General features: G+C 42.4%; 1 protein-coding gene across 8 annotated transcripts in view; it reads right to left on the bottom strand.

Annotated features, from left to right (window-relative positions):
- Hivep1 (human immunodeficiency virus type I enhancer binding protein 1) overlaps positions 1–19,051 on the bottom strand; it is a 133,132-nt gene that overhangs the window by 52,392 nt on the left and 61,689 nt on the right. For 6 of the 8 annotated variants that reach the window (XM_006516839.4, NM_007772.2, XM_017315359.2 and 3 more), the window contains one exon: positions 9,426–9,479. In XM_006516839.4, the coding sequence (XP_006516902.1) occupies positions 9,426–9,479 (54 nt within the window). Of the gene's footprint in view, positions 1–9,425; positions 9,480–10,459; positions 10,521–19,051 lie in introns of those variants that run through there. The other 2 variants (XM_006516838.3, XM_017315360.1) reach the window with 1 other exon arrangement.

The following is a 19,051-nucleotide window of genomic DNA, read 5'->3' as shown; positions in this document are numbered from 1 at the left end:
GTTCCAGTACCATGTTGGTAAGAACATTTTGTTTAAATGCTATCTGACAAATACTGTGAAGAACAGTACAAGTTAAGAACGAGCAAGCATAATTTATAGCTAACTTAAATGTTATGCTTAGAAATAATTCCCTTCTCACACAGTCACTGTTGTTCTGTGGTAGGCACACATTAAATACATTTAGTCTCTCTGGAATCTGCTTCACTGTCAGGTGGGAAATAAGGAGCCAATTATGCCCTCTTCCAAATGATTAAAAAGAACAAGTGGACAACACCTGGGGAGGGGAACATGGACATTGAGGGATGGTGTGACCACCTCAGGTGCACAGCTACCTCCGAACTGTTTAAATTAAATCAACGTTGACTAGTGTTTATCTATAAGCAGATAAAAAGCGTAGGATAGGTGCATTAGCATAATTCAAGTCCCTTCCCTATCCCACTGGCTTGTGACTGGCCAAATTAGGGTCTAAACTGAACATTATTTAGCCTTCCTTTTTTTTTGTTAAGTTGCTTTTTTTTTAAAGGTTTATTTATTTTCATGTTCACTGGTGTTTTGCCTGCATGTAGGTCTGTGTGAGGTTGCCAGATCCCTTGGAATTGGAATTACAGACAGTTGCAAGATGCCATGTGGGTGCTGAGAATTGAAGCTGGGTCCTCTGGAAGATCAGCCAGGGCTTTCTACCTCTGAACATCTCTCCAGCCCATTTAAGTCGTTTCTTTATCCTAGTGATGTATTACTATCAAAGTCAGGGTCTATATTAGGCATATTTGCCTTCCTTAATACACTTTAAAAAAAACAAACAAAAAACAAACAAACTGTACTTTGATGCATGGACAAGTTCTTTGTCGGGTTTGGTTTTGAAGGAGCCTCACTACGCAGCCTGCCACTGAGCTTCAGTGACTCATCGGAACCATAAACAGAGTGGTATGAGAAGAGGCGGGGAGAGCCCAGGACCAGGTGAGAATCCGGCTCTTTCATGGCCAGGAGGAAAAATTGCTAGTTATCAGCATTTTAGGACCATTTACCAGGAAGTGTAAAATAAAAGGCCAAATCAAAATAAAATCAACAAAGCAAAAACAGCCTTGCTCATGTTAGAAGTTTCCAGACATCCTGACATCCTGATGCCACACCATCATTCAAAGCCAAGTAACTCCATTTCCTATGGCCTCCTTTCACAGAACAAGTGGGTTTTCTTCATGTAAAATAGGTAAGTCAACAAGGAAATAGCCATGAGACTTCAGCACTGCTCTTAGGCAAAGCCTTCTCCTCCTTGTGCCCAAGGAGAGGAGCTGCTGTTCTTACTTCCATGCTAAAGGAACTGTTTGCTTTCACCTGCCAGGACTTCTGTGTAAAGAACTAAAGGCAGCAGCTACAGAGAGCAAACCGCGGTCACTTGTTATTCACTCAGAGTTTGGCCCCAGCGCCACCTGCCAACTAGAGCTGCTCAGTTACAGTTACTCGGAGGGAGGTTCGCTACTCAGCCTCTTCCCTCCGACCTCTGTGGCCTTTCCTCTGTGAGAACTTTTTGGCCAGGAGAAAAGCGGGGAACACGTATGACATTAGTTCTGCATGGAGCAGCTCTTCCCACTCCTGGTTGTGAGCAGAGCTGGCTGCAACAATGTCTGAAGGGGCCTTAGTCCACTACATAACATAGGGTGGTCATAGCAAGGGGCCTGTCCTAAGTCCACTACATAACATAGGGTGGTCATAGCAAGGGGCCTGCCTGTCCTAAGTCCACTACATACCACAGTGTGGTCATAGCAAGGGGTCTGTTCTCAGTCCACTATATACCACAGTGTGGTCATGGAGCAAGGTTGGCCAGGTATCTTTCAAGGGGACAGCATGACTGTAGTAGTGTGCAAACTTTCTTGTCTGGCTTTTCTCCAAGAATCATCAAGAGCCAGATTCCTATCTGAGTTCTCAGGGAGCAGTGATGGGGGAGGTTTAAGGAAGATACTAACTCTGCTACAATGCCACACACGAATAGACCCAAAGCTGCTACAAGGAACGGAGACTCGGAGATTAAGTCTTTTCTCTGAAATTGCCCAGTTAGTTATCAGTCTAGACTTAAATAGAAGAATAAAAAGAGAAAAAGGGGAAAAAATAAGAAAGAAAGAAAGAAAGAAAGAAAGAAAGAAAGAGAAAGAAAGGAAGAAAGAAAGAAAGAAAGGAAGGAAGAAAGAAAGAAAAAAAGAAAGAAAAAGAAAGAAAGCAAGCAAGCAAGCAAGCAAGCAAGCAAGCTGGCCATGGATAGACAGACAGAGGCCTCCACTGGCGTTCTAGTTTGCTCTTTTTATTCTGTCACTAGTCCACTCAAATTAGGGAATATAATAAGGAAATGGGAGACAGCCGGCCACCGTCCGGACCAGAGGACAGGTGTCCACCTGGCTCGGAAGGCCTCAGCCTCAGGAGCAGCAGGCGCCATCTTGGTTCCGGGACTCCACCGAACTTAGGAATTTAGTCTGCACAGGTGAGAGTCTGCACCACAGAAGCTGACAGCTTCTGGGACAGGCGGAGCCACAGAGCCGCTGAGGCAGCACCCTTTGCGGGCCGCAGACAGCCGGCCACCGTCCGGACCAGAGGACAGGTGTCCGCCTGGCTCGAAAGGCGTCAGCCTCAGGAGCAGCGGGCACCATCTTGGTTCCAGGACTCCACCGAACTTAGGAATTTAGTCTGCACAGGTGAGAGTCTGCACCACAGAAGCTGACAGCTTCTGGGACCTGCCAAAGCAACACAGCTTCTGAGAAAGGTCCTGTTTTGGGCCTTCTTCTTCGGCCAGGAGGAGGTCTAAACACAAGATATCTGCGCACCTTCCCTGTAAGAGAGCTTGCCAGCAGAGAGTGCTCTGAGCACTGAAACTCAGAGGAGAGAATCTGTCTCCCAGGTCTGCTGATAGACTGTAACAGAATCACCAGAAGAACAATCTCTAAACAGAGTCAACTATAACAACTAACTCCAGAGATTACCAGATGGCGAAAGGTAAACGTAGGAATCTTACTAACAGGAACCAAGACCACTCACCATTATCAGAACCCCGCACTCCCACTTCGCCCAGTCCAGGGCACCCCAACACACCCGAAAACCTAGACCCAGATTTAAAAGCATATCTCATGATGATGGTAGAGGACATCAAGAAGGACTTTAATAACTCACTTAAAGAAATACAGGAGAACACTGCTAAAGAGTTACAAGTCCTTAAAGAAAAACAGGAAAACACAATCAAACAGGTAGAAGTCCTTACAGAAAAAGAGGAAAAAAACATACAAACAGGTGATGGAAATGAACAAAACCATACTAGACCTAAAAAGGGAAGTAGACACAATAAAGAAAACTCAAAGTGAGGCAACACTGGAGATAGAAACCCTAGGAAAGAAATCTGGAACCATAGATTTGAGCATCAGCAACAGAATACAAGAGATGGAAGAGAGAATCTCAGGTGCAGAAGATTCCATAGAGAACATCAGCACAACAATCAAAGAAAATGGAAAATGCAAAAAGATCCTAACTCAAAATATCCAGGAAATCCAGGACACAATGAGAAGACCAAACCTACGGATAATAGGAGTGGATGAGAATGAAGATTTTCAACTCAAAGGACCAGCAAACATCTTCAACAAAATTATTGAAGAAAACTTCCCAAATCTAAAGAAAGAGATGTCCATGAACATACAAGAAGCCTACAGAACTCCAAATAGACTGGACCAGAAAAGAAATTCCTCCCGACACATAATAATCAGAACAACAAATGCACTAAATAAAGATAGAATACTAAAAGCAGTAAGGGAAAAAGGTCAAGTAACATATAAAGGCAAGCCTATCAGAATTACACCAGATTTTTCACCAGAGACTATGAAAGCCAGAAGAGCCTGGACAGATGTTATACAGACACTAAGAGAACACAAATTCCAGCCCAGGCTACTATACCCAGCCAAACTCTCAATTACCATAGATGGAGAAACCAAAGTATTCCACGACAAAACCAAATTCACACATTATCTCTCCACAAATCCAGCCCTTCAAAGGATAATAACAGAAAAAAACCAATACAAGAACAGGAACAACGCCCTAGAAAAAACAAGAAGGTAATCCCTCAACAAACCTAAAAGAAGACAGCCACAAGAACAGAATGCCAACTGTAACAACAAAAATAACAGGAAGCAACAATTACTTTTCCTTAATATCTCTTAATATCAATGGTCTCAACTCCCCAATAAAAAGATATAGACTAACAAACTGGCTACACAAACAAGACCCAACATTTTGCTGCTTACAGGAAACTCATCTCAGAGAAAAAGATAGACACTACCTCAGAATGAAAGGCTGGAAAACAATTTTCCAAGCAAATGGTATGAAGAAACAAGCTGGAGTAGCCATCCTAATATCTGATAAGATTGACTTCCAACCCAAAGTCATCAAAAAAGACAAGGAGGGGCACTTCATTCTCATCAAGGGTAAAATCCTCCAAGAGGAACTATCAATTCTGAATATCTATGCTCCAAATACAAGGGCAGCCACATTCATTAAAGATACTTTAGTAAAGCTCAAAGCACACATTGCACCTCACACAATAATAGTGGGAGACTTCAACACACCACTTTCACCAATGGACAGATCATAGAAACAGAAACTAAACAGGGACACAGTGAAACTAACAGAGGTTATGAAACAAATGGATCTGACAGATATCTACAGAACATTTTATCCTAAAATAAAAGGATATACCTTCTTCTCAGCACCTCATGGTACCTTCTCCAAAATTGACCACATAATAGGTCACAAAACAGGCCTCAACAGATTCAAAAATATTGAAATTGTCCCATGCATCCTATCAGATCACCATGCACTAAGGCTGATCTTCAATAACAAAATAAATAATAGAAAGCCAACATTCACGTGGAAACTGAACAACACTCTTCTCAATGATACCTTGGTCAAGGAAGGAATAAAGAAAGAAATTAAGGACTTCTTAAGAGTTCAATGAAAATGAAGCCACTTCATACCCAAACTTATGGGACACAATGCAAGCATTTCTAAGAGGAAAACTCATAGCTCTGAGTGCCTCCAAAAAGAAACTAGAGAGAGCATACATTAGCAGCTTGACAACACACCTAAAAGCTCTAGAACAAAAGGAAGCAAATTCACCCAAGAGGAGTAGACAGCAGGAAATAATCAAACTCAGGGGCGAAATCAACCAAGTGGAAACAAGAAGAACTATTCAGAGAATCAACCAATCGAGGAGCTGGTTCTTTGAGAAAATCAACAAGATAGACAAACCCTTAGCCAGACTCACTAGAGGGCACAGGAAAAGCATTCTAATTAACAAAATCAGAAATGAAAAGGGAGACATAACAACAGATCCCGAAGAAATCCAAAACACCATCAGATCCTTCTACAAAAGGCTATACTCAACAAAACTGGAGAACCTGGATGAAATGGAGAAGTTTCTAGACAGATACCAGGTACCAAAGTTGAATCAAGATCAGGTTAATGATCTAAACAGCCCGATATCCCCCAAAGAAATAGAAGCAGTCATTAATAGTCTCCCAACTAAAAAAAGCCCAGGACCAGATGGGTTTAGTGCAGAGTTCTATCAGACCTTCAAAGAAGATCTAATCCCAGTTCTTCACAAACTATTCCACAAAATAGAAACGGAAGGTACTCTACCCAACTCATTCTATGAAGCCACAATTACTCTGATACCTAAACCACAAAAAGACCCCACAAATAGAGAACTTCAGACCAATATCCCTTATGAATATTGATGCAAAAATCCTCAATAAAGTTCTTGCTAACCGAATCCAAGAACACATCAAAACAATCATCCATCCTGACCAAGTAGGTTTCATCCCAGGGATGCAGGGATGGTTCAATATACGGAAATCCATCAACGTAATCCAGTATATAAACAAACTCAAAGACAAAAACCACATGATCATCTCATTAGATGCTGAGAAAGCATTTGACAAAATCCAACACCCATTCATGATAAAAGTCTTGGAAAGATCAGGAATTCAAGGCCCATACCTAAACATGATAAAAGCAATCTACAGCAAACCAGTAGCCAGCATCAAAGTAAATAGTGAGAAGCTTGAAGCAATCCCACTAAAATCAGGGACTAGACAAGGCTGTCCACTCTCTCCCTACCTATTCAACATTGTACTTGAAGTCCTAGCCAGAGCAATTAGACAACAAAAGGAGATCAAGGGGATACAAATTGGAAAGGAAGAAGTCAAATTATCACTTTTTGCAGATGACATGATAGTATATATACGTGACCCTAAAAATTCCACCAGAGAACTCCTAAGCCTGATAAACAGCTTCAGTGAAGTAGCTGGATATAAAATTAACTCAAACAAGTCAATGGCCTTTCTCTACACATAGGACAAACAGGCTGAGAAAGAAATTAGGGAAACAACACCCTTCTCAATAGTCACAAATAATATAAAATACCTAGGCGTGACTCTAACTAAGGAGTGAAAGATCTGTATGACAAGAACTTCAAGTCTCTGAAGAAAGAAATTAAAGAAGATCTCAGAAGATGGAAAGATCTCCCATGCTCATGGATCAGCAGGATCAATATAGTAAAAATGGCTATCTTGCCAAAAGCAATCTACAGATTCAATGCAATCCCCATCAAAATTCCAACTCAATTCTTCAACGAATTAGAAAGGGCAATCGGCAGATTCATCTAGAATAACAAAAAACCTAGGATAGCAAAAACTCTTCTCAAGGATAAAAGAACCTCTGGTGGAATCACCATGCCCGACCTAAAGATGTACTACAGAGCAACTGTGATTAAAAACTGCATGGTACTGGTATAGCGACAGACAAGTAGACCAATGGAACAGAATTGAAGACCCAGAGATGAACCCACACACCTATGGTCACTTGATCTTTGACAAGGGAGCTAAAACCATCCAGTGGAAAAAAGACAGCATTTTCAACAAATGGTGCTGGCACAACTGGCTGTTATCATGTAGAAGATTTTGAATTGATCCATTACTATCTCCTTGTACTAAGGTCAAATCTAAGTGGATTAAGGAACTCCACATAAAACCAGAGACACTGAAACTTATAGAGGAGAAAGTAGGGAAAAGCCTTGAAGATATGGGTACAGGGGGAAAATTCCTGAATAGAACAGCAATGGCTTGTGCTGTAAGATCAAGAATCGATAAATGGGACCTCATAAAATTGCAAAGCTTCTGCAAGGCAAAAGACACCGTCAATAAGACAAAAAGACCACCAACAGATTGGAAAAGGATCTTTACCTATCCCAAATCGGACAGGGGACTAATATCCAATATATATAAAGAACTCAAGAAGGTAGACTCCATAAAATCAAATAACCCCATTAAAAAATGGGGCTCAGAACTGAACAAAGATTTCTCACCCAAGGAATACCGAATGGCAGAGAAGCACCTGAAAAGATGTTCAACATCCTTAATCATCAGGGAAATGCAAATTAAAACAACCCTGAGATTCCACCTCACACCAGTCAGAATGGCTAAGATCAAAAATTCAGGTGACAGCAGATGCTGGCGAGGATGTGGAGAAAGAGGAACGAGGAACACTCCTCCATTGTCGGTGGGATTGCAAGCTTGTACAACCACTCTGGAAATCAGTCTGGCGGTTCCTTAGAAAATTGGACATATTACTACCGAAAGATCCAGCAATACCTCTTCTGGGCATATATCCAGAAGATGCCCCAACCGGTAAGAAGGACACATGCTCCACTATGTTCATAGCAGCCTTATTTATAATAGCCAGAAGCTGGAAAGAACCCAGATGCCCCTCAACAGAAAATGTGGTACATTTACACAATGGAGTACTACTCAGCTATTAAAAAGAATGAATTTATGAAATTCCTAGCCAAATGGATGGACCTGGAGGGCATCATCCTGAGTGAGGTAACCCAATCACAAAGAAACTCTCACAATATGTACTCACTGATAAGTGGATATTAGCCCAGAAACTTAGGATAACCAAGATATAAGATATAATTTGCTAAAAACATTAAACTCAAGAGAACGAAGACCAAAGAGTGGACACTCTGCCCCTTAGAATAGGAAACAAAACACCCATGGAAGGAGTTACAGAGACAAAATTTGGAAGTGTGACCAAAGGATGGACCATCCAGTGATTGCCATATCCAGAGATCCATCCCATGGTCAGCTTCCAAACGCTGACACCATTGCATACACTAGCAAGATTTTGCTGAAAGGACCCAGATATAGCTCTCTCTTGTGAGACTATGCCAGGGCCTAGCAAACACAGAAGTGGATGCTCACAGTTAGCTATTGAATGGACCACTGGGCCCCCAATGGAGGAACTAGAGAAAGCACCCAAGGAACTAAAGGGAACTGCAACCCTATAGGTGGAACAACAATATGAACTAAGCAGTACCCCGGAGCTCTTGTCTCTAGCTGCATATGTATCAAAAGATGGCCTACTCGGCCATCACTGCAAAGAGAGGCCCATTGGACTTGCAAACTTTATATGCCCCAGTACAGGGGAACGCCAGGGCCAAAAAGGGGGAGTGGGTGGGTAGGGGAATGGGGGTGGGTGGGTATGGGGGACTTTTGGTATAGCATTGGAAATGTAAATGAGCTAAATACCTAATAAAAAATGGAAAAAAAATAAGGAAATGGAAACACTAAATCATGAAAATGAACACTAAGAGAACCGTGATCTTCTCCCCCAATGACAGAGAGACGCCACCCTCTTGCTAAGAGACCTTGCTGTGGGGGCACTCCCATGCAGCGCCCACCTCTCACAGGTTTTAGTACCTGGAAGACGAGATATTTTCTGCCTTAAGATCAATTTTTGCATATCGATTTGATTTTTAACACAAATTATGGCCACTGTATAGTTCAGAGCAATACAGTCCAGTGCTCTCCCTTCCTGCCACTCCAAAAGCATATCTGCATAAATAGAGCCAAACAGTGCCCAACCCCGTACGTGTGTTTACACATATTTATTGCTACATATAGGAGGCCACACCCCTGACCTGTTTTCACATACATGGAAAAAATTGTTTATATGCTGTATTTGAGATTTTTCTTATTTAACAAAGTCATCACCGTCCTTTGAAATAATTAACAGTTTTTAAATCCTGCATGAGTTTCTTCAACCAAGCATGCCTGTCTTACAGCAGAACATACATGTGGATCACGGTATCCACACGGCCTATGCTACTACGTGACAGGTTCCTGCAGCGCTCCCAAAGGAGCAGTGCCCTCTTTTCTATTGCCAGCAGTGGGACACGGGTACCAGAGAAACACACTGACGGTGGTGCTGAGACGGCCCAGGACGTCCAGAACTTCAGCACCAGCTTCTGGCAGGGAAGGCATAATTCTGAGAGATCCTACGGGCAACTCTGAAAGAATGACGTCACACAAGGTTGATTTTTTTTTTTTTTAACTTACCTTTTTTGGAAACTTCTGCCCCATTAAGCTCTTTTTGTGCTTCTTCGATTTTGTCTGAGGAAAAGAGAAGAGAAGAAGCATACGTCAATCATAATAAAAAAGGAATATGTTAGAGCAGGCAATTACTCATAAGCAGTAACAGACATGTAACACACTGAAACCATTTATTTGGGAAAATTTTACTATTAAAGTAAGGATACTTCCCTTCAAATCTGCAACTCTGATCAATTTGTAGTTAGGAGAATGTCTCTAAATTATTGTCACCATAATGCAAATTACTACATTCTTATTTGTTCGTTCATTCATTCACTTCAACAGACAAGGTCTTGTATAGCCCAGGCTGGCCTCAGACAGTGGCAGATAGTCTTGACCTTATTTATGATACTTTCGCTTTCATCTCCACGCCCAATTTACTTGGTGGTAGAGATGAAACCCAGAGTTTTATGCATACATGATGGGCAAGAACTCCACCAGCTGAGATAGACCCAGCCTCACACTGCATTCTAGATACTCAATTTTATAACTGGGAAGTATTTTTGTGGGTTAAAAAGTATGTCTAAAAAATAATCATTTTCTTCAATATGATGTGTACCCAACCCAGGATCTGTTAAAACAAATGCTCACTAGATTGGTATCAGTGAGACTATGCCAGATGGTGCCTCAGACTAACAGTCTGAGTGTCCCCCAGGGGTTCATCTTTAGTGGAGCAGTGTTACAAAGTCCTAGAGCGTTAAAAAGTGGGAATACTTAGTGTGTGCAGGCATGGGAGGGGACAGTCTTTGCTCTCAGAGGGAACTGCTCTCAGAGGGACTGTGGTGGTTTTTATGGGCCCCGAGTCAGTTCTTGAAAGCAACACTGTGCAGAACAAGCCTGGCTGCTCCCCAGCCTCTCTGCTTTTCCTATGTGAATTCACCACGAGGAGACCCCCAAGATGTGATCTACCATGAAGTGTTCCAGCACTGTGCTGACTGGCCTGAGGCCAAACTGGCTCTAGCAGAGCCAGCAACTATACTATTTAGACTTCTAGTCTTGACCTGAATAAGCCTTCTTCCTTAGAAGAACCAGCCTGATGCATTTCATTGCAGTGACAGAAAAGGACCTAGGACAAAAACAAGAAACAACGCTAATGAAAAACTGAGACAATGAATTGAAGAGTACTGTGACAGAATACTGCCTGCCCCTTGACAATGCCAGAGAGTATCTAAAAAGTTAGAGGATGGGCCAGCCAGGGTGAATGGGACTGACAGGAGCGAACAAATTCAAATTCCCAGTAACCACATGGTGGCTCACAACCATCAGTACAGCTACAGTGTACTCATACACATAAAATAAATAAATAAATAAATAAATAAATAAATAAATAAATAAATCTTTAAAAAAGGTTAGAGGATGTGTCTAAGAGACAGCACAGAAAACCATCATGGAACTACTGAGTAAGTACAAAGCTCCAAAGGCAGGTGCAGCCCAGAGGCAAAACCACCTGGAACAGGAAGGACTGGACCTGGAAGTAAAAAGAACCAAGGCAAGTAGGACTGGAGAAATATCTCAGTGGTAAAGTGTTGGCCCTGGGTTCAAGCCTCAGCACTGCAAACACAAACAGATGGACTTGGCGAGTGTTACAGTATAGGGGAGTAATGGGAGTGCGGCCACAGGCTCTGTTGGTCAGTCTGTGGCTCTAGGCAGAACCAGGTTTATAAATACACCCATGGTCAGCTCTTTCTGAATGTTGTAAGGTTGTACAGACTTGACAATGGTGGATATAATCATTCAAGACCAACGTCAGACCCAATACTGATAACAAAGGGCACAGACTTCCCAGGGTACTACTCTGTACTCCATTAAGCATGGTGCCAGCAACAGCATAGTGTTTTAGATATCTCAAAGTATAATTTAGATAAATGCTCTACAATGTTGTGCCAAGTGGATGATAGCCTCTGGCCTCTGCCAAATGACACTGGACTGTCTACAATACAGAACCTATCACTCTTAGCCAGGGAGTCCATGGCCTCTGGCACAGGACCGTACTCTAAATAAATTAAAGGACCACTAGGGTCCTTTACCTCTGCTGTAGCTCCCCCCTCCCCCCCCCGCCCACCTCCTGCCAGAAAGGCAGAGCTCAAACCACCTTCAGTTCACTCATCAAACTTCCTCCAACTGCTCAGGGCTCATACCTGCACAGCAGGAGTCACAGAAGGTCAGGGAACAAGCTAATGTAACCTTTGAGGCCTTACACTGCATTTCCATCCTGAGAAATGGAGGCACACACCCCCTCCCCAAACCTTGTCTGTTTGCTTCCTGCTAGTGATCATCAGAAGGCAAGCACTAGAATCTTGGGAAAACACAACTCACACACACACACACACACACACACACACACACACACTCACACACACACACACACACACACACACACACACACACTCACACACACACACACACTCACACACACACACACACACACACTCTCTCTCTCTCTCTCTCTCTCTCTCCCTCTCTCCCTCTCTCTCTCTCTCTCTCTCCCTCCCTCCCTCCCTCCCTCTGTGTGTGTGTGTGTGTGTGTCTGCTGTCTGTCTGTCTGTCTGTCTGTCTCAAAGCATAACATGGTACCTGGGATTGGAGCATGTTTAATGCATGCAAGACCCTAGACATACGCCAGGCACAAGAAGAAGAAAAACCAAGAAGAAAGGACTTTGAAATTTTCCACAAAGAAACGATAAATATTTGGGGAAATATGTATGTTTTAGCGATTTTGAACAGTATACAATGGCCACCTAGAAATACCATGTTGCTTCACAAAGATGTATAATTTACATGGTTTTGTGTAACAGTTAAAACTTAAAATAAATAAAATTAAGACTAATGTAAAAATGTAGAACCAACACTAAGCATTTTTTTTTTCAAACAAACAAACCCGAAGGCGAGGGCGAATCAGGATCAGCACAAGTGACCAAAGCAGAAAGGCTATTTTTTAAACAAAGCATTAAGTACACTGTTGATATTTAAACTATAAATAAACAAATCATGTGACTTAAAAACATAGCCCTTGAGAAACAAGGGTTTATTACCAAAGAACTATTATTACTATGCCAGCAGTTCATCTAAACCTTAGTAATAAATAATGATGTATATATTATATGTATTCACAGTTGTAATAGCTGTGGTTTCTAGAGTTTATGCACATGTAATTTGACATTTAAGAAAAGCGGCTTTTTATTAGTGGATTCTACTGTCGCTCTAAGCAACAAAAACTTAAGATTTAACAAAGACTTTTAAAATGCTTATTTAAAATACCAAGGCTAGTCATCTCTATATGGTTATTTAGGATGCTGAGGTTGGCCACATCTGTGTGGATATTTAGCATACTGATGCTGGCCACCTCTGTGTGCACTTCATACAATTCCTTACAAAAATGACCCTGATCACAAAATACTGGTCTTCATTTTTCAATTTTCAATTCAGTTGCCTTTTGTCTCAACAATAATGCTACAGAGACTTAGGCCCTGACTTAGAATAACTGTATTCAGCACAGGACACGTTCACCTGCAGCCCCAGTTCAATAGGCAAAGAACATCTTCAATTAGGGAACTGGGAGAGCTTTGCTTCTGTCAGTTTTCACAGAGTGTCCTCTTCACACCTAACCTGCGCTTTACAATCCTAACAAGCAGGATATACTTTTAACACTAGCTCTGAAATTTCAGATCGTGGCCATGTATTCTGTGTTTGTAGTTCATATAAGATAATTTGCCAATATTTAATGGAATATATACTTTTCAGTGTGACCCAGAACAAGAAACACAGTTTCTATCTTTGGGGGGTGGGGGGAGAAAACAATACTAACTCAGCAACAAAGGTGTCCATACACTGTCCTTCGCGTCCTTTACTATTAAGTATGCAAAGCCCTGTCCTCAGAACACTTCCTTCAGGACTCAGTGGTGGCTGCCAGCTGCAGCCTGACATCATGATGAAATGGAGCAAGCATCTTTAGTAATGGCAACATCCTCTTTATAGTCAGCTTCATGGCATTTAGAACAGTGAAGGAGACAAACCTCTGTGCATGTCTGGATAGCCTTTCCAAAAAGACTTTCTGCAGTGGAAGGATCACTGTGAATGTAGGTAGTTATCACCCCATGAGGTGGAGCCATGGACTAAATAAAAGGAGAAAGAGTCCCCTCTCTCAGCTTTCTGACCACAGACACAGTGTCACTAACATTCTGCCACATCCAGCCACATGTGCACATACTCTTCAACATAAGGAACATTCCTAGCCTTTGCTGACCCCTGACCTAGTGCATCTGCCATTACCAGCAACTTCTCTTAACTTACAAGCTCTGTATCTCCAGCCCACTCTGGCAAACCTAAAAATGGAATTCTAGACTACTGATATTTCAAATCACAGAACAGAGAAATAAATGAGGAAAAAAAAAAAAACCCGCAAGTCCAACTCTGAATTAATGAACCTAACTAATATGACAAACTGAAAAAGAAAGATAGACTATGATCCAGTTATCAAATCGACACAGGAAGAACAAAGCCTGACCAGAATGACTTTGCAGACCACACGAAGACAATTGGAGCAATGGAGGGAGAAAAAAACTACCTGGCTTTCAGTAAAGCTCCAGGCCTAGAGGTTTGTCACATTCTTTCAAAAGTAAAAAGATCCAACACTTTCTAAAGAATTCCAAAAAAGAACATTCACAGGTGTTCTGACTTACTTTCCAAAGCTAATATAAAAACCAACACTTTGAACAAGTTTTATACGAATATAAATCTATGCCAAGAAGACCATTCACAGCACAGATAACCACACTAAAGGAACGCACCATAAACTCATTGCTCATCAACAGCATAATACAGGTTGAGCATCCCTCAACCTAGCAGAGTGAAACCAGACATGTTTTGGATTTCAGAATTCTTTTCATATAGGTGATAAATCTTTAAAGTGACACTCATGTGTAAACACAAGATTTATTGATGTTTCCCACACACCTCTTACACAGCACTTATAGGTCACCTGCTTGTCACATGAGATTTGCCATATGTAGTCAACTATGGAATTTTCTCCATGATGATCATCATGTCTGCAACGTTTCCAATTCTTTAGCCCTTCTGACCTAAATTTGGGGACTAGACATGCTTAGTCAGTATATAATTTTGTAAGAGCAACAGGATAAGGAGAGAAAGTGACTTGCATAATATCCAAGTGTTCGTGATTAAGTCACATCTGTCTGTCTCAACAAAAGCCTGAATACTAAATAGAAAGGGTACCTGATGTGAGTAACCAGCATTATTAACACATGTATCCAAAGAGATGAGTCCAAATTTATGATGTCCACTCCTCCCAAAGCCCTTAAGGAAGTCTGTCCTGGAGAGTCTCTTCCCACCCCACCCGACTCTTCTTTCCTCATCCAGCTGTCTTCCCTGCCTTCTTGTTTCCCTCACTAAATTCCATTTGCTCAGCAGAATACAGGATACCTGAAGTCACAGCCATGTAACACATGAAGTACTGCTACAATGCTTCTGACAGCACATGTGTTACCAGTGGCACTGGAAGAAGTCACATGTACAATGGGGGAGTAGTTAAAGAAACCTTCTATTCGCCATTGTATAGCTTCTAAAGATGAATATGGGCTTAGGTATCAATGGGCAGGCAGGCCAACCATACACAAACACTAAGACACACACATCTGAGAGTAGTACATTAACATGTTTTCTGGCCTGGGTCATGGAGTAGTTTTATTTCTGGTTTTTGAAAAACCTCCAGACTAATTTCCAGAGTGGGTACAGAAGTTTCCACTCCACTCCTACCCAGTGTGGAAGGATCCCGTTCCCCTCATCCACCTCAGCACTTGGTGATGTGGTAGCTGTGTTTTCCATTTGTATATTTTATTAGTTAATTAATTAATTAATTACTTTACATTCTGAGCTTGGTTTTCCCTCCCCTTCCCTCACACCCAATCCTCCTCCATTTCTGATCAGAAAAGGGAGGCCTCCCCAGTATATTAGTATTTTTCATTTCACCCTTTACATTTTCTTCAATTACTAAATTACCTATAATGAATAGCAGTATAAAAATACAACTTTTAAGTTCAATAGAAATTAATCCTATCCATGTGTACCAGTGTCAGGATGAAAAGTGCTGCGGGCAAATAACTGAAAGACAAACACACAGGTCCTGCCGTGTGGGAAGGGACAACATCCGCAGAGGAAGGACACTCAGGCTGGGGAGAATCAAGGACTTGGAAATGCAAAGAGGCAGGAAGCAAACAGTCCAGGGTGGGGAGCAGCTTGGACACACAAATGTAGAAAGTAGATGGAGAGAAGCCAAACTCAAGAGTATTCTTAGAGATGGTGGTTAACACAACAGAGTCCCTGCATGCAGAAATGGAACTTAAATAGACTCACTCAGAGCACAAGATCTTGGAAACCATCACTCTCCTTTAACAATGACAGTGTTAGAAAAAACTAGCCAAGATCAGGAAAGGAGAGACACTAGGGCGGGTGTCAGCCCTATACTAAATTCATTTTCTAGCTGAAAACGCAATGTCTGAGAAATGTAAAAATTAAAGATTCAAGTATTGTACTAGCAGGGTCTAAAGGGATATTAGTTTCTAGTGACGGTCTCTAAGTTTCAGGAACATGGATGATAGCTGTGAATGAAGTAGAATAGAGGAGACGGGCTGGCTGGGTACCAAGAAGTTCCTTTCCTATGACAAAGACAAAAAGAGAGTCATAGAACAGACAAGAATATTCTTTGTGAGGCGCACTGCACTGGAATTTCCAATCACAGACACCAAGTCAGACCGCATGTCTATTGGCTATAGAGCTTTCACCAAGTCTGTCTCAGTCTCCACAGTAAGGAAATCTTGAATTACGAGAGCAGCCAAGGCTCCACTGTGCTGTGCTTTCAAACTCAGGACAAGCTAACGCAGAGCCTGGCCACCTTGCTTATAGCACCAGTCAGGCTTAGGTAACAATGTGCACGGACACACAGGACATTCTGCTGACTCTCTAGCAGGCCTGCTCTACTGTTTCTGACCCTTGACAAATGTCTAGTTACTCCTATGGCGACCACACACACCCTCTTCACTTGGTGGATGATCAGCAGGAACTGTGGGGCCTATTGTGCTTTGACACTTCTATTGACAGTGGGCATGGGGAGACTCACTCACTCTATCTATCTATCTATCTATCTATCTATCTATCTATCTATCTATCTATCTATCTATCTATCTGGCAAGGTCTCACTCTGTAGGCCAGGCTGGCCTTGGTTCCTAAGAACTGAGAACAGGCATGTGCCGTTACACTGGCAAAGAACTGTAGTATGTTTTTCCCCTTAGAGGATACTAAGAAGACAAGAAGGTTTTTCAGATTAAGCACACATTTCTTAACAGGTAAAAGTCAGGCCCACTTCCCAAATCTCCTTCCCCAAATCTTCAGCTGTCCTGGAATTCACCAAAGCCCAGGGGAGGGACTGTTAACCCACTCCTTCCTAAAACTTGCCAAAGCAACTGGGCTCGGGGCTGACCTTCCTGACCTGATAACTTTACAGAGCCCCTGAAACAGTCCCAATATGGCACATTCAAGTCACTTGGTATTACTGTTCTAAACAATATCTTGATGCCAAGACTGCATCTTGTACCAATTAAGTCGGCATTTTAAAATGTTTCTCAGGTGAATACAACAAGCAACCAATCTTGAGAAGTAATATTCTCTAAATTATAAGTATTATCAGGCTGAGCTTCAAACTTTTAAGGGAAAAAGCCTTATCAGTTGATTCTTGTGAGCAATGTATTATCAGGTGTGCAGATGGCTACATTTACTTTATCAATGCTGTCACTGGGGCCAGGGGATGCTCAGGGAGAAGAGGGGGAGGGGGGAAGAAGAGGGGAGAGGAGGAGGAGAAGGACAACGAGGACAAGGATGAGGACGAGAATGAGGAGGTCGAGGAGGACGAGGAGGAAGATGAAGAAGAGGAGGAGGAGGAAGAGGAGGAGGAAGAGGAGGAGGAAGAGGATAAGGAGGAGGGAAGAAGGGAGAGAAAGCTCCGCACACACCTAAAAGCTAAGGATCTCTAATTAAACTGAAACACAAAGCTACACATTCTCAACAATGTTATACCAAAACCAGACTTGATAATTCTCACTAGTGTCAGCCCTATACTGCAGTCACTTTCTAGCTGAAAGCACAATGTCTGGAAAATGCAAAAGCTATCTAAGCAGTCACCTACGGTATAAAGACATTGACACTGGCATGTTTTCCAGGACATCTTTCCACCATCTTCTCAATAGTCACAAGTGCTTTGCCTACTGTGCACTGGACACAAAGTATGACAACACCCATTTCTCGTTCACTAATGAGGATCTCTGATGCAGCAAATGAAGGGAGCAGTAGTCATGGTAACTATGGTAGAAGGGTAAGGAAGCCAGACCTTTTTATTTTCATTCATTCATTCATTCATTCATTCATTCATTTTACATCTCAATTGAAGCTCCTGCCTCCTCCTTTTCTTCTAGTCCCACCCTTACAAGTCCCTTGCCCTATTACCCACACTTCTCCTCAGAGAAGGAGAAGACCCCCTTGGGTGCCACACCCCACACCTTGAAACATCAAATTGCAGCAGGAATAAATGTATCTCAGCTTGGTCTTCATGCAGGTCCCCTAACAACTGGAGCAGGGACTGTCTCTGACTCTGTTGCCTGCTATTGGATCCCCTTCCCCTAGCCAGACCATCTTGACTCTGACTACTAATGCCAGGGTCCACTGGACATGAATTGCTAACCTTGTCAGCAATGGATTCCAACAAATATGTCACCATGTATGTAAACCCCTGCACACTCACATGTGTCTGCATGTACATACACACACATACACACACATACACACACACACACACACACACACACACACACACACACACCCCTAAGGAAGTAGAGACTCAAGAAGTATGGACATTAAACACTAAATAAAGCTGCCACATGCTGCCCTGGTTTTCTGGACGGTTGGTTGTATGCCTCATACCTTGTCAGCAAATAATACATGTGTTTCCTCCTTGAAAATTTTTACATTGTTACAGAACAAAGACAAAAGACTAACATAAAGGTCTATTTGCTTAGTCAAAAATATAGAAAAGGAGGTACTGTGTACCTGCTTGGCTGGCCAACAGATTGCCTATGGGGAATTTACAGTTCGGGTTTCCCATGACCACATCAGAGACTGTCATAGGCCTTACTCCACAGGCCAGGGAATAGCTGACCATACTCTCAGTATAAACTACTTCTAGTCTTTGAACCACCACCACAAATGACTAAGCCAACGCACATATGACCTAAAGCACGGGGAGGGGCTGCTGTCTGCTATAGTTTCAGTATCTATCGCTGCCCCCTCTGAAATTCATGACGAGTAGGGGGTGGGGGCTAATGGTAAGTTACCCGTGTCATGCAAGCCACTGCAGAATGGCTTGCAGCGGTAGGTTTGTTCTTTGCCACTCTCCCAAGATTTAGCCAGGGCCTCCTATGAGGCTACAGTGCAGTAAGGTGGCCCTACCCAGGTGTCAGCACCCGGTCCTCAGCCTCCCACACTGTCAGACCAATACCATTTTCCTCAGGACTCACCCCCTTCATGGCATT

The sequence above is a fragment of the Mus musculus genome, chromosome 13 (assembly GCF_000001635.26).
Source record: "Mus musculus strain C57BL/6J chromosome 13, GRCm38.p6 C57BL/6J".
NCBI lineage: Eukaryota > Metazoa > Chordata > Mammalia > Rodentia > Muridae > Mus > Mus musculus.
Note: the sequence above shows the minus strand (reverse complement) of the source record. Positions and strands in the feature narration are given on the sequence as shown.